The sequence below is a fragment of the Ovis aries genome, chromosome 4, assembly GCF_016772045.2.
Source record: "Ovis aries strain OAR_USU_Benz2616 breed Rambouillet chromosome 4, ARS-UI_Ramb_v3.0, whole genome shotgun sequence".
Classification (NCBI taxonomy): Eukaryota; Metazoa; Chordata; class Mammalia; order Artiodactyla; family Bovidae; genus Ovis; species Ovis aries.
This window is the reverse complement of record NC_056057.1, coordinates 20,000,001-20,017,159: the sequence shown is the minus strand read 5'-3', so window position 1 is coordinate 20,017,159 and position 17,159 is coordinate 20,000,001. Positions and strand designations below refer to the sequence as shown.

At 36.4% G+C, this 17,159-nt stretch overlaps 1 protein-coding gene across 16 annotated transcripts in view; it reads right to left on the bottom strand.

The window, feature by feature from the left end:
- PHF14 (PHD finger protein 14) overlaps window positions 1-17,159 on the bottom strand; it is a 194,940-nt gene that overhangs the window by 112,792 nt on the left and 64,989 nt on the right. For all 16 annotated transcript variants that reach the window (XR_009600334.1, XR_006059599.2, XR_006059600.2 and 13 more), the window contains exon 14: window positions 12,199-12,367. Coding sequence is in view for 10 of the 16 variants with exons in the window: in XM_042248412.2 (XP_042104346.1) it covers window positions 12,199-12,367 (169 nt within the window). In the remaining 6 variants the exon portion in view is untranslated. The remainder of the gene's footprint in view (window positions 1-12,198; window positions 12,368-17,159) is intronic.

The window sequence follows — 17,159 nt, the reverse complement described above, 5'->3', positions numbered from 1 at the left end:
ATGGCCAAAAAATTTACAAACAATAAATGCTGGCGAGGGTGTAGAGAAAAGGGAACCCTCTTGCACTGTTGGTGGGAACATAAATTGATATAGTCACTATGAAAGACAGTATGGAGATTCCTTAAAAAATTAGGAATAAACTACCATATGACCCAACAGTCACACTCCTGAGGAAACCATAATTTAAAAAGATACTTTACCCCAGTGTTCACTGCAGCACTATTTGCAATAGCTAGGACATGGAAGCAACCTAGATGTCCATCAACAGATGAATGGATAAAGAAGCTGTGGTGAATACATACAACGGAATATTACTCAGCCATAAAAAGGAACACATTTGAGGCAGTTCTAATGAGGTGGATGAACCTAGAACCTATTATACAGAGTGAAGTAAGTCAGAAAGAGAAAAACAAATATCGTATATTAATGCATATATATGGAATCTAAAAGGTGGTACCAATGAACCCATTTGCAGGGCAGCAATGGAGATGCAGACACAGAGAACAGACCTGTGGACCCAGGGCAGGTGAGAGAGAGTGGGACGAAGGGAGAGAGTAGCACACTACCATATGCACAACAGATGCCAGTGGGAATTTGCTGTACGAACAGGGAACTCAAACTGGGGTTCTGTGATAACCTAAAGGTGTGAAATGGGGTCAGAGGCAGGAGGAAAATTCAAGAGAGAGGGGACATACATATAACAATGGCTGATTCACACTGATGTATGGCAGAAACCAACAGCACATTGTAAAGCAATTATCCTTCAATTAAAAATAAATACATGAAAAAAATATATTAAGAAAACGCTACTTTGGATGAAACTTCAGTAACATGAAGATAAAAGGATTTGACTTCCTTTCTATGCAGTCAAGAGATTACCCCTCTCCCATAGGACACAGGAGGCGCATTCTCTGGAGAAAAAGAACCGGAGAGACTCTGTACAAGGGGTTTTCAGGCACAGAGATTGAAGCAATGAGGTAGCAAACAGAAACCAGAAGCATTAATGCATTCTGCTTTTTAAGCCATGAGACCCTTAGCCTCTTTCTCCTCACCTGTCCAGGATCCTGACAGTCAAAATTATACCTATCAATTAGGAGACAAGAGACTACTTCCACTAAATTAATGTGGAAAAAACCTATAGATACTGACATTTAGGGAGTTTCCAAAGAAAAAGCCCTGTGATCATAAAACCAACCTTTGGGGGAAACACTGGGCCTATCAGCCTTACAGGAACTTTTAAAACAAAATATGAGTGGATGACTCCAAAGATTCCTAGGCATCTGAAAGCTTCAACATGAAAAAGATGAACATGAATAGAAATAAGGAAACCAAATGCAGAATACAGAAAAAAATAAAAATGATAATATTCATAAGAATATAAAAGAAGTTTTGTAATCATGAAATAAGAATACTTGCTGTGTTTTAAAGAAATTTGCTATTATAAGAAACAATGAAAATACATGGTCATCCTAAATGAGAAAGAGAAAATCTTAAGAGTTTCAAGAGAAGGAAAAAAAGAAATGCAGAAAGCAATACTGGGAGCCAGGAGTCAGTCAAGTAGTACTTAAAAAAACATGTAGTATTTTATACACAGCCAAATAAGTAATGAAATGATAAAATTGATTTTTAGACATATAAGATCTCAAAAAACTTACCTCTTATTAATCTTTACTCAATAAGTCATTGAAAGAGTTGCCCCATCAAGATAAGGGACTAAGTGAAAAAACAAAAGCAAAAACAAAAACAAAACTGAAATGTAAGCAACAGGAAATTCCATCTTTCAAAGGTTAAAAGGAATTCCCAGGATAATGATGAAACAGAGTTCAAGGTTAACATCAAAAAAAAAAAAATTCACATTAGAACTGGAGGAGAGAGGTCTGAGAGAAAATATTTAAGAAACTATATGACATATGTGACTATATATAAGACAGTGTATCAGAAATATTTTACAAGGTAGCTGAAGGTTGTGAGAAGACAGTCTTAGATTTAAAGATAAATTACAAATACAATGAAAGGCAAATAGTTTATTTTTAAAACTATTCATTCCTTTCTTTAAAAATAAAACTGAATAAGAATCCTCAAAATTTAATTAGTGAGATAATCTGACTGTATTCTTTCTTTCAGCACCTGCCTCACTCTTGCCTACACAGCCTTAGACCAGTAATAGGGCAAAAAGTGTGTCACTGTTTAAAAGTTCATAAAGTGTTTAGGGAGTTATTCTGTTGTTCTTCATATTTTATCTCTGGTAAGTTACTATCATGACGAAGTCAACAGAAAGCTGGCTAAGTAAAACAATCAAATGTTACCTTGGAAACAAAAGGAGAACTTAAAAAAAATTTTTTTAAATAAAATCATGAAAATAAGTTTTCCTATACATCTGGTGACCCACTTTCTTGGAATCATTTACACAATTTTTTCAGAAGGAGACAATGATTATAACAAAGGTATAATTCAGAAAGGGAAAAGATAAAGGTTACCAACAAATGTGATCTTTAAAAATAAAACACTCTAAAATATAATTACAAAATATTACCAAAATTTCCAGATTATTTGAATGTCAATGTGTATATTTTTTAATATAAATTTATTTATTTTAATTGGAGGCTAATTACTTTACAATATTGTATTGGTTTTGCCATACATCAACATGAATCCACCACGGGTGTACACGTGTTCCCCATCCTGAACCTCCCTCCCACCTCCCTCCCCGTACCATCCCTCTGGGTCAGCCCAGTGCACCAGCCCCGAGCATCCTGTCTCATGCATCGAACTTGTACTGGTGATTCGTGTCACATATGATATTATACATGTTTCAATGCCATTCTCTTAAATCATCCCACCCTTGCCCTCTGCCACAGAGTCCATAAGACTATTCTATACATCTGTGTCTCTTTTGCTGTCTTGCATACAGGGTTATCGTTACCATCTTTCAATGTGTATATTTTAACCCTCCCATAAACAGTCTTAGGGATAGAAAATAAATACAATTGTGAAATTCAGAAAGAGACTTTTGGTTCTAGAAAAGATTGCAGATCATCTATTTTATAAATGAGGATACTGAGTGCAAACAAGATAAGTAAATTACTTATTCAAGGTCACACAAAGGGTTACTGGCAGAGCATGGACTAAAATTCTAATCTGTGCTAGCCCAGGAACTTTCCACCACATACCATGCTATCTTATAGGTTTCGAGGCTATTTAAAACACTCAAGAATTTGATTTTGTACCATTTATCTTTTAAAGGAAATAATGCTACAAAGAAATGGTCCTAGAGTAGAAAATACTGTTACAGTTACAATGGTTGGTTATTTTCTCAAGCATAATTATAAGTCATATCAAAATATAAAATATTTTCAACTAAATAAATATAAGAAAGTTATTTAAGTTAAAAAAAAACCCAAAACCTCTTCAATCAGTATACTAATGATCAAAATGTCCTTAACACAGGAATAATTTAAAGAGAAATGAGCTATCCTAAAAAAATGTTCATATCTATTTATATGAAAAAATAACTGAAATATTACGAGACCTTTTGCTGATGGTGCTTTAACTCATTAATCATCAATAATTTAAGCTGATAAGTACATCTGTACTAACATAAGCTATTAAGATTTGATCCAATTAACTTATTTAAAATTTTGCAGTTATTAATGCTAGGAGTTGTTGCCAGCCATCAAGATGCTCATAAAAACATGTAAGAAAGACAAGACACAGGTGTTAAATGATAACTGTATATGGTTCAAAATTTTTACACTAAATTTTACACTAAAGTATCCAAACCTTTTACACGTGTTCAGCTTGCTGTTACTTTAAAAAATTCAACTTCTTTAATAGCAAGGTTTTCAGCAGTGGAAAATAAGGACTTTCTCAGCCAGTAGAATACTTTCCTACTATTGACAGCAATAATAGTCAAGTTGTCGTCTTTGTTGCTTATCTCAATCTTCTGTCTTTCCTCTTCCACTTCAGTTAGCACGTTATCTGCTAGTGTAATTTAATGTCCCCCTCATATAGACACTTTACCTTCTAATTTATAAAATGTCACATTATTTGAGGGTCAACTTTCTATCAGCATAGTTCTTTGAGGATACAGACCATGTCTTCATTTTAGTGTTCTATTCAGCATCTATTGCCCAGTGCCTTACCTCATTAGTTGCTCAATGGATATACGTTGAAAATATTAATCTGATCATGGTTCAAGAGTAGGACAAGGAGTCACAAAGACCACAGAACATGGAAAGACCTAGATATCCATGTAGCCAATTTTTACTGCTTAATATAAAGAACTACTCAACTCAGGAACAAATATGACCAAAGCACTCACGTAAAAGGTAATTCCCTACAATTTTGACAACTGTGAAGAAAATGTAACATCAATTCATGTTCTTATACACTACAAACAAAAGTTCATCTTTACTGCACTCTGAAAGCTTACCCAAGAGGACAAAATTAATTAAAGATCAAACCACTGAAGCGGAAAATTGTGTTGCATGCATTACAAGTCACTATCTACCCTCTACATGATGCGAGATAAAGCTGAAAATAAGCAAAATCAGAGAAGATGAAATAACTACAGAATTACTGGGATCTCTAAAGGTGTGAAAAAGCACTTAAGTGTTAAAACTAGAATATTATTAAATCGTAAAACAGTCTGTCTGATTAGTTCAGTTCAGTTGCTCAGTAGTGTCCGACTCTTTGCAACCCCATGAACCGCAGCATGCCAGGCCTCCCTGTCTATCACCAACTCCCGGTGGTGGATAGACCATCCACCCAAACCCATGTCCATTGAGTCGGTGATGCCATCCAACCATCTCATCCTCTGTTGTCCCCTTCTCCTCCTGCCCTCAATCTTTCCCAGCATCAGGGTCTTTTCAAATGAGTCAGCTCTTCACATTAGGTGGCCAAAGTATTGGAGTTTCAGCTTCAACATCAGTCCTTCCAATGAACACCCAGGACTGATCTCCTTTAGGATGGACTGGTTGGATCTTCTTGCAGTCCAAAGGATTGAAAGTAAATGTGTCACGTATCAGTAAAACAGCAACCCACAAGGTCAACAGTATTACAAGTTGTTCTGGGTCAATGACAGAGAAACAAATTGGAAAGGTGGAAGAAGGAAAATGAAACTATTTGCAATTAGTAAAAAGAAAGTACTATAATAAAAAGTCATAGTTGAAAGTTATTACATTGTCTTATGTAATATAAGAATCAAAGGGAAAACAATATATGAAGTATGGTCATTTTACATTTAAAGGTGCAAAGAAAAGGGAGTCAGGAGTGGGGTGGGGGAAGGAGTCTGGAAGTGTTACTTTTTATGGCACGCAGCACATGCGAAGTATCACTACACTAAGCTGCACTAGGTTATTATGCGAGATCGTCTGTGGTCAATCCGGCAGACACACCACCAACACTACCACCACCTTGTTTATGCGGTCTAAGGCTGGAAACCACATTTCCCACAATCTCCTGGTCTGTACAGTTTTATGACAGAACCTCATATTTGAAGCAGGTAAGTGAAGGCCAGTTTTTCTCAAGAAGTAACACAGCTCAGGTGCTTGGTTTTTTCAGATGCTGCAGCCTTGTCGACCTTTACATCAGCTCCCACTTCATAGTCCTGACAGGTTTTGCAGACCTTCCCACAAATACTCACTTTTCTACCCACTTACTACCAGTGATGTTCAGGCTGAGGTCTTCACCAAAGTTCTCTGATCTAATGTCAGCTCCTACCCTCTGCTCAGTGCTTCAGGATAATTTCACTGACAGTCTCTCTGATGTTCAGCAGAGCTCCTTCAACGTATGGTGATCTTTTCTTGACATTCAGGTCTTCAACTGTGGTATAAGGCCAAATTCTTTATAGAATGCTTTCCATTCTCCAGACCAAATCCTTAGTTACTAAGCTGCTGGAAGCATGAGGGTCCTATGATTCTAGCCCAAGAAAGTCCAGGAAAGGATCTTGTCTAGAAAGGCAGCCTAATAAAGTGATTAAAGGGCTCAGGACCTAGTAGTTAAATCTGATTCTTGGTTCTACCACTTTGAAGCTGTATGTCCTTAGATAGGTAACTTAAACTCTCTGCCTCAGTTTCTCATTTGGCAATGATATTAGTAACTAATTCATAGAATAGCTATGACAAATGAATAAATATTAAATACATACTAAAGAATAGGTAAAGCTTATTAAACTATGCTTTTCAACCCTCTTCCTTCTTTAAACTTACTCCTCCTATTTGTACCCAGTAATAAAAGAGAACAATGGTTACTAAGACACTGAAATACTGGAAATGGGATATTTATGAGCCAATGGAAGAGGTATTTGTTACAAAGTCTTATCTCTGGAGCAGGAAACCATATGTGAAGAATTTTATAAAATCAGATCATTCCTGTTTTATTCATTAATACTTGAATTATATGCTATGTGTCTTGAACCATCTCCAAACTACTTTTCTGTATGACTCATTCATCATTTTCTTTCTTGTTCCTGACAGATACACCTATAGAAATGTCAAATAATCAAAGTTCAGAATACATACTCTTCTAATAAAGATAGATTCAAGGCATGTGAATTGGGTTGGAGAAAGGGAATGCTAGGAAAAGAGTTATAACAGACTTTGGATTTTTAAACTTCTTACAACAAAAAAAAACTATTCACATTACATTTATAGTTAAAACTCAATTTTAAAATTATTCTAACTTTCAGAATGATAAATTTCAGAAACACTGATAATTTAGCAATTAAATATGAGATAACATTAAAATACAAAACAGAATCTCCATGTTTTACAGGAAGGATATTTTCTGAAGGTATACTATCTTCATTCTTATACAAATACCTTTTTTAACCCATTTAAAAAAATGAAACACTAAATCTTTAAAGCTATAATTTTTTTCAAGTAACTTTTCTGGTTAATCTTTTTATGATCTTTGGGTAGAAAATATTTCTAATAGAAAAAATAGTACTGAGACTACTTGCTTTGAAAAGCATCTAGATCTTATTAAATCTACTGTCTCAAAACATGATATATCCTTTCAGATTTCTATATATTCTTATTAAGGAAGTATCCAAATAATAAAAATAAAGCAAGGTTTAACGAAGTGTTCTACTCCCTGTTGCACCCTTTGGTCATGATAAATGGCAACTGCCTGTCAGCAGGAAAAAGTGGATGCCATTTTTCCAGCAGTAGGTTTGTTTTGCACAAAAGAGGCATTGGAGCACAAAGATTGAGTCTATGGGCTCATGTTTCTTAACAGTGATCAAACCAAGTGAACAAATCAAAAGGATATTCATTGCTTAATCAAAAAAGTTGAGATGCAATAAGCCAAATGTTTTAGGTGAATCTGGGATAACTAGCTGGGAAAGGAAAAAAATGTAAAAAAAACCATCATGAACTTCTCCAACTTCACTCAATACTTCTTTTTTCCCACAGCAGGTTTCACAGTCCTCAATGTGGTAGAAAAAATACAAACCAAAATAGAGAACAGTAAAATAAACATATATTGGTAGCTCACACATACACATGCCATCAGTATACCTATTGATTTGCTGCTTCTAACTTTTTCTTTTCTTTCTGATTTTTTAAAATATCAATTTCCTGAAGGTAAAATAATCCTCAAATGTTTTATTAACTTTTCCAGCATTATACTGTGATTGACAAGAGGGTTGCCAACACTCTTGCACAAGCTTGAAAAGGAAAACAGTTCACACCCAATTGAAAGTACAAAGGAAAACAGTGTTAAATGGAATATTTAATGTGAATGAACTCAGTTTTGAGAGTCAGAAAGTGGCTATGTGTCTGGCTGCTCACAGGTAATACTACGCTGTGGAAAGACACATGGCCATTCTGGTGCCATTGAGAGCATCACATTCCCAACTACGTTATCTAATGATCAAATGTTTTCACAACTATTTAATTTGTACCACAACTAAATGCTTTTCTACAGACCTCAGGAAAGACACTACTTCTTAATTCAGCTATCTGGGTTCAATTCCGATTCTTCTTACTATCTGTAAGATCACAGGTAAATTACTGAAGGTTTCTGTGCCTGAGTAATACAGAAGTTATAATACCTAAATATTAATTTTTTTAAGGGGGAGTAGGATGGAGGATTACTACAGTGTCTGGTATATGATCAATCCTCAGAAAATGTTAGGTATTATTACTATTAAACTATTTTATGTAAGAGTAAACATACTCACATCCACTTCTGACTTACCTACCTTTGAAAAATGTTCTGAAGTAAAACAGACAAAGGTCAAATAATAGGAAGAAATATGAAATAATAAAGTAGTTGGATTTGTTAGCAGTATAGATAAAAAGACATTAAATTATTACCAGGAACACACTAGTATTTACTCAAACATTCCAACACATGAATGTCTTCCTTCTCCCTTTTACTCCCTTACTACCATGATGCTATTTTTAAACATAAAGATATAAAGTATGTTTATAAATTATAAAAGGAGAGAAATTAGTAACAGAGGATAAGGAAACTAATCAATAAAAATGGAACTTCAATCTATAGGAGCTCTGATCATTTTTTATTTTCGATGGTTCTTGGACAATTCCACAGAGACAGACTTCAAAATAAGAGATTAAAGTTCTGTCTACTTAATTGTACTGTAAAGTCTTTTTTTTTTTTTTTAATAAAATCATTCTAACAGAATATCAATTCATACACCCCACAATATGGATTTCTGAAAGATGATGAAATCATTTCACTAGCATGAAAGAACCCCAAACTACTTTTCTAAAAATTGTGCTATCACTATAATCCAATGGAACATAATAAATTTAACCGAAATGGAAACTTAGAGAACAAATGATCTTCTGAACTGTTTTACTGAGTGAGAGACTATTTTGAAACGAGAAACTGAAGTTTAAGGTCTGTCATGAATCTTCTATGTCACAAGGGTAAAATTTTCTTCAAAATTTTGACAGAATAACATGACTACTGTAAAATGAACTTTTACACAAAGAAACCAGAGACAAAGAATTTGATGAAAGGCACTGGACTAAACTGGAAAACTTAAAAACTTTCTTATAATTCTAGGCTAAAAAGCAGACAGGTAAATTAGAAAAAAATGGAATCTTGTTAACTTATGTAACACTGAAATATGGACACACAAATATCACTATAATAGGCACAAAATTTCCCTCTATATGATAACTCCAAAGTTAATGGTAATATCATTCCTAAAGATTTCTTTAAATAATAAAGAAACTAGAAAAAATGTTTCCTAAGAAGATAATCTATGCAAACACAGACATAAGAAGTAATAACAGCTTTTTCTCTAAGATCTTAAGAACAGCTGCAGATAACAGCATCAAAGAGTCACAGAAGAATATTTTAGAAATAGAAATAAACAGGCTTATTTAAAGAAATAAAATTATCTCTAGGTCATCTGTAAATAAAATATATTTGCGAAATCTAAAAAATGTTTTAAACTAGTGGAAATTATAAGAAAAACTATTTCAAGTTGATCAATTTAGAGCACCCAAAACTAAATATTTCAATTATCCAAAAGATAACAATTCCCAGATTCACTTCATCAATTTCAAATGAGTCCATAACACAAAACTGAATGAAATAATCTAGGTTATTTCTCTTTAAAATCTTTTAAGTGATTATAATATAGATGGATACTACAGATTAAAAAAAAAAAAAACTTTTCAGAAAACTGTTACTGTAAGGGAAAGAAAAAATTAAGACTAAAGCCAAACAGATAACAAAACAGATGAATTTGACAGCTATCCCTAAAAGTATATTTACATCTCCCTCCCTGGTGGCTCAGACAGTAAAGCGTCTGTCTACAAAGCGGAAGACCTGGGTTCAATTCCTGGGTCAGGAAGATCCACTGGAGAAGGAAATGGCAATCCACTCCAGTACTATTACCTGGAAAATCCCATGGACGGAGGAGGCTGGTAGGCTGCAGTCCATGGGGTCGCAAAGAGTCGGACACGACTGAGCAACTTCAATTCAATTCAATAGGGACAGGCAGATTTGTAAAATGTGCCTGCCTTGGCTCAAGGTAAGGAAATGAAAAATGTCTCCCCTAAGAATTCATACCTGCAAGCCATTGCTCATAGCTTTGGAGTAGAAATTAACGATATTCATGTAGTGGAAGAGACACACAGGACAAACTTTTATTAAAATGGCCTTAGGCCGGTAGAGCTCCCAGGCACCTGGTAATAACTAACATAAATGTTTTCTGGAAAAAATTTTTAAAACTCTGACCTGAGAGAATTTTTTATAACAATAGGTTAACAACCTGATAGAAAAGCTGAATAAGATTTGTACATACAACCAACCAAGAATATATAAATGCTCTAAGTCAACTAAGTATTGAGAGAAGTGCAAATAAAATGACTCTCTACTATTTACACATATCACACTGGAAAGCAATATAACACAAGACAAACCAAGTTTGTTAGAAAAAGTAACATTACTAATTGCTGGTATAAGTGTAACCTGGTTTGGAAAATATTGCACTTATGCAGCAAAACTGAAGATGCCAATATCCTGTAACTAAGCAAATCCATGCTTTTTTATATACCCTAACTCCTTGTTACCAAGCTGCAGAAGAAATTTAGAATAATATTTAAAGTGAAGTTGTTTATAAAAACGAAAAGATGGAGGGCTTCCCTGGTGGCTCAGGAGACACAGATTCGGTCCTTCAACTGGGAAGATCCCACACTCCATGGAGCACCTAGCTTGTGCATCACAGCTATTGAGTCTACTCTCTAGAGCCTGGGAACCACAAGCCCAGGCAACAACTGAAGCCCAGGCACTCTAGTGCATGTGCTCTGCAACAGAAAAGCCATCAGAATGAGAAACCCTCACACCACTACTAGAGAGTAGCCCCTGCTTGCCACAACTAGAGACAAGCCCACATAACAATAAAGACTCAGCACAGCTAAACATAAATAAATAAAACTATGATGTAAAAAAATGGAAACAAAACTGCCAAACTCTTACTTTGCCAACAAAGGTCTGTCTAGTTAAGGCTATGGTTTTTCCAGTGGTCATGTATGGATGTGAGAGTTGGACTGTGAAGAAAGCTGAGCACCGAAGAATTGATGCTTTTGAACTGTGGTGTTGGAGAAGACTCTTGAGAGTCCCTTGGACTACAAGGAGATCCAACCAATCCATTCTGAAGGAGATCAGTCCTCGGTGTTCACTGGAAGGACTAATGTTGAAGCTGAAATTCCAATACTTTGGCCACCTGATGCAGAGAACTGACTCATTTGAAAAGACCCTGATGCTGGGAAAGATTGAGGGCAGGAGGAGATAGGGATGACAGAGGATGAGATGGTTGGATGGCATCACCAACTCAACGGACATGAGTTTGGGTCGGCTCCGGGAGTTGGTGACGGACAGGGAGGCCTGGCATGCTGCAGTTCATGAGGTCGCAAAGAGTTGAACATGACTGAGCGACTGAACTGAACTGAAAACGATCTATTTTCAATAAAAAATGACATACTGGTGAAAATAAATTAGCTACAATTACACAGATCAGCATGTATGAATCAAATCAAGGTAAAGTTGGTCAAAGTATCAAATAATGGGAAAAAAATTTTGACTCAATTTATGCACAATTCAAACTGTGCAAAACTATGTATTACTTATGAATATATACATACACGATGGTGGTAGTTTAGTCATTAGGTCGAGCCTGACCCTTGTGACCCCACCACACTGTAGCCCGCCAGGCTCCTTTGTCCATGGGATTTCCCAGGCAAGAATACTGGAGTGGGTTGCCACTTCCTTCTCCAATATATATACATAAATACATACAAAAAATGGAATGAATAAGAAACACAAACTTGAGAAAGGAGGTTATCTCTAGACTAAATGGATGGTGAAGTGAGTCCTGAGGGATTCAAAGGTGACTTTATAGGTTTTAGTAATGTTCTATCTTTAAAGTGGGTTTGTGAATACAATGTGAATACAATGGATCTTTATTATTGTGCTTTGCATTGAATATGTAAACTATACATTCTCATGTGTAACTGGTATAGTATTATTTCACAATATAAAACAGTAAAGAAAAGAAAAACCAAAAGCAATATATTAAGAAACGAAAAACCAAAAGCAATATATTTCTTTCATTGACTACTGAGTATATGCTTGCCCTTTGTCTTTCTCTCCCTTTAAATTTTGACCTCAGAGTTTTGTAAGGGTTATTATGACTACTAGGGAGTCAATTACCGTGTTTCTTATTGGAATCTTCTTGGGTTCTGGAGGCATATCCTGTGGAACAAATTTCACTGGTTCCTTAATCTGCCTCCTTGACCGTTTGGTCCCATCTGGTAAGGTTTCCATGGCCATCTCTGCTTCCATGTCACTGCTCCCTGCCTGGTCACATTCAGAACACTGCCTACATAAAGAAAAAAATATTATTTCATACATTTATCTTTACCTTCCAGCATTAGCCATGGTTTCTATAAATACAAAACGCAGGTATATGTTTAGAATATATGAAAATGTACATAGGAACATGTGACCATAGGCATAGAATGACCACACATACAGAAAAGCACAAACATTCCTTTAAGAGAAACAACAATGCATGTAACATGTCCAAAGCAATTTCATGGATCCCTAATAAGTATCATAAAAACACATGTAATACTGCCTATATTTAAGTGAGCGAATGTTAAGAGGGCCAGTACTGATTAAAAAGATAGTTTCCCTTAGGAAATCGTGATACTTGTACATAAAGTCAATACAGATGAAAACACTATTCGCAGCTCTTTCAACAATCTATTAAACACTATAGTCCTCATTTTATAAACAGCCTTTAAAATATGAAAAAGCATCTCTGCTACATTAACTGGTACACAAGATCCTAAGAAATAGGATGTTTAAAGTAATAATAATGAAAAATTATGTTAGGAATTTATGCCAAAGGACTACCTTCATACTGAAATACTAAGAGATTTTTCTCAGTTTGCTATATATTCTTGATCCTCAGCACTATACACTCCAACTTATGTTAAGGAGGTTTTTAAATCTTTATTATTAAAGGAAAACAATTTCATTATATATGTGTGCTGTGTGCCTGCTGTCCATGGGATTCTCCAGGTAAGAATACTGGAGTGGGTTGCCATTTCCTTCTCTAATATACATACATAAAAACATATTAAAAATGGAGTGAAGCCCTTTTTAAAAATCTTTATTATTAAAGAAAAACAATGTCATTGTATAATAATGCTAACACAAATCCATGATTATAACAAAGTTCCCTGGCCCTGGAGACTACCAAACTGGTTTTCAACTTGGATAGGATACTTATTAACACTGCTGATATTCTAATATGTGACGGCAGTTTCTCTTAAATTCTGGTTTCAAAAGCACTCACAAATCACAAGTAATACATTCTACTATAGTTGAAATGAGTTGACCAGTATGACTGCCTCCAGGCAAATTGATAAAAGAGCACTATGAAAAAGAAGGGCTTCTCTCATAACTCAGCTGGTGAAGAATCCACCTGTAATACAGGAGACCCCAGTTTGGTTCCTGGGTTGGGAAGATCCAATAGAGAAGGGATAGACTACCTACTTCAGTATTCCTGGGCTTGCCTTGCGGCTCAGCTGGTAAAGAATCCACCTGCAATGCAGGAGACCTGGGTTCAACCCCTGGGTTGGGAAGATTCCCTGGACAAGGAAAAGGCTACAGACTTCAGTACTCTGGCCTGGAGAATTCCATAGACTATATAGTCCATGGGGCACAAAGAGTTAGACATGACTGAGAGCCTTTCACTTCATTACATGAAAAAGTAATCATGTGAAAATGGTGAAAGTTAAAATGGACAGACGTTGGTTTATGAAATAAAACAATGAGGTCAGAAAATATGCTTTAATGTATTTGATAAATAAACACCTTTTTGTACAGATCACCATTTAAGACAGGGGTCTAGTCTTTTCTAAAACCAGAAGTTGTGTAAAATTTGTATAAAAAGAATAGTCATGTGCCTTCCAAAGCTCTCCATGACCTATATTCTTCCTATACAGAATCAATCTATTAGAATTTGAACATCTGTCTTTCTCTTGGACTAAAATTAAGGAAAGAATAAAACTTATAAGTATCATAAACTTTTATTAAACATCTGTAGTGATTCCACATGCCTAAGTTAATGAAAACTTCAGAAACGTTAAGTCAAATGTTTCTAGATTTACAAAGAATCAGTTCAGTTCAGTTCAGTCGCTCAGTCATGTCCGACTCTTTGTGACCCCATGAATCGCACCACACCAGGCCTCCCTGTCCATCACCAACTCCCGGAGTTCGCTCAGATTCAAGTCCATCGAGTCGGTGATGCCATCCAGCCATCTTATCCTCTGTTGTCCCCTTCTCCTCCTGCCCCAATCCCTCCCAGCATCACAGTCTTTTCCAACGAGTCAACTCTTTGCATGAGGTGGCCAAAGTACTGGAGTTTCAGCTTCAGCATCATTCTTTCCAAAGAAATCCCAGGGCTGATCTCCTTCAGAATGGACTGATTGGATCTCCTTGCAGTCCAAGGGACTCTCAAGAGTCTTCTCCAACACCACAGATCAATAGCATCCATTCTTCGGTGTTCAGCCTTCTTCACAGTAAAACTCTCACATCCATACATGACTACTGGAAAAACAATAGCCTTAACTAGATGGACCTTAGTCAGCAAAGTAATGTCTCTGCTCTTGAATATGCTATCTAGGTTGGTCATAACTTTTCTTCCAAAGAGTAAGCATATTTTAATTTCATGGCTGCAGTCACATTCTGCAGTGATTTTGGAGCCCCCCAAAATAAAGTCTGACACTGTTTCCACTGTTTCCCCATCTATTTCCCATGAACTGATGGAACCGGATGCCATCATCTTAGTTTTCTGAATGTTGAGCTTTAAGCCAACTTTTTCACTCTCCTCTTTCACTTTCATCAAGAGGCTTTTTGCCGGAAGTCAGCATGAGGAACTCCTCCCATGGCAAAGGTCATGAGGAAGGAGGCTTGGCATATGCAAAGGCATGACCAAGCCTCAGGAAACCCCCTGTTCCCGAGCATCTAACCCCAAAACCAGAGTCTGTTTTATGCTCTCACCTACACCTCTGACTTTATGGGGGGCTCTCCCCATAACCGTTTCTCTTGGAGAAGGAGTAAACGTGCAGCTCCAAGTCAATAAAAATTCCTGGGCATGACAAGAGTGTTTCAGCTTACGGACCCCTCTGAAGGTTATCTAGCCCACCTGTATAGGTTCGTCCGGCCACATGTGATTGTTTACAGCCTCCCAACCTGAGAGGCACAAGATGTTTCAGACTTACTAACGGCAAATTATTTTGGGGAGTTAGAAATTATTAGTGTAGTGGGTTGGTTAGGAATTATATTGGTGAAGGGTTTTTCATTTGTTGTGTCAATAATTGCTGCTAATTCCCTCCCCTGGGGGGGACAAGGATGTCTCAGGTCAAACCTCTCTGCTGACAGACTAGCTTGTGTGATAGGATTATCCATACTCCTGCCACTATGCACATGACTGTTTACTACCTCTTAACCATAAACAGCACAGAGAGTTTTGGAGTATTTTGAGAGTCTTAATTAGTATAGGGCTTTTTCTTCTTGTTGAGTCAATGATTGCTGCCAGGCCTCCATATCCTTAGGCACCTGGGAATATATTAATCAATGTATTTGGAATACAGAAAAGGAAATGTAGTAGTTTTTAAGGTTAGCAATACTAGACTTTTTGAGTTAATGGATTTTCTCTTTTGTAATAGATCACTGTGCTTTGTTATAAGTCACTGTGTTCTTGCTATGTAAAAATGTAACTTTATCACTATCTTAAGACTAAATAGATCTTAAGGGGAACATTGGTGAAAAGATTTTCATTTGTTGGGCTGATGTTTGCTGCTAAATCTCCATATTCCCTGCCTTTATAATGAATATAACTAGCATATAGGAGAAATAAGTATTAACCTTTAAGCATATAGGAGAAATAAGTATTAACCTTTAAGATTAATCTTGTTAACCTTGGGTTAAATAAATTCCTTTCTTGACTGTAACTCACTACACCCTCACCCTATAGGAATGTAACTTTATTTGGAGGGTGGTGCCTGGTTTAAGAAAAAACACCCTTGGAAAAAATAAGTTTTTTTGTTATCAGAAAGAAAGGATCATAAAATCCCTAAGACCTTTTTATGTGAAGCACCTGATTTTGATAAAGGTCAGGACTGCTGACCCCCGCGTGACTCTGTATTCATCCCTATATGCAACAAAAGGTATATAAGCAAACACTAAAATAAAGAAATCGGATCAGTTTCCAGAAAGACTGATTCCCCCATGTCGCTTCTTTCTTGTTCCCGTTTCTCTGGCTGAATTCTTATCTGGATTCAGCCTCCTTTTCTCCACTACACTATCCGTTTCTAATCTCTCTATATATCTGTAATTAAATATGTATTTTTCCAAAGACGCTGACTCCGTCCCCCAACCTTCGAATCACCCTGGATCCACCGGGGCTGGACCCCGGCAGCTTTTGAGTTCCTCTTCACTTTCTGCCATAAGGGTGGTGTCATCTGCATAGCTGAGGTTATTGATATTTCTCCTGGAAATCTTGATTCCAGCTTGTGTTTTTCCAGTCCAGCGTTTCTCATGATGTACTCTGCATAGAAGTTAAATAAGCAGGGTGACAATATACAGCCTTGATGGACTCCTTTTCCTATTTGGAACCAGTCTGTTTTTCCATGTCCAGTTCTAACTGCTGCTTCCTGACCTGCATATAGATTTCTCAAGAGGCAGGTCAGGTGGTCTGTATTCCCATCTCTTGAAGAATTTTCCACAGTTTATTGTGATCCACACAGTCAAAGGCTTTGGCATAGCCAATAAAGCAGAAATAGATGTTTTTCTGGAACTCTCTTGCTTTTTCCATGATCCAGCGGATGTTGGCAATTTGATCTCTGGTTCCTCTGCCTTTTCTAAAACCACCTTGAACATCTGGAAGTTCACGGTTCACGTACTGCTGAAGCCTGGCTTGAAGAATTTTGAGCATTACTTTACTAGAGTGTGAGATGAGTGCAATTGTGTGGTAGTTTGAGCATTCTTCGGCATTGCCTTTCTTTGGGATTGGAATGAAAACTGACCTTTTCCAGTCCTGTGACCACTGCTGAGTTGTGCAAATTTGCTGGCATATTGAGTGCAGCACTTTCACAACA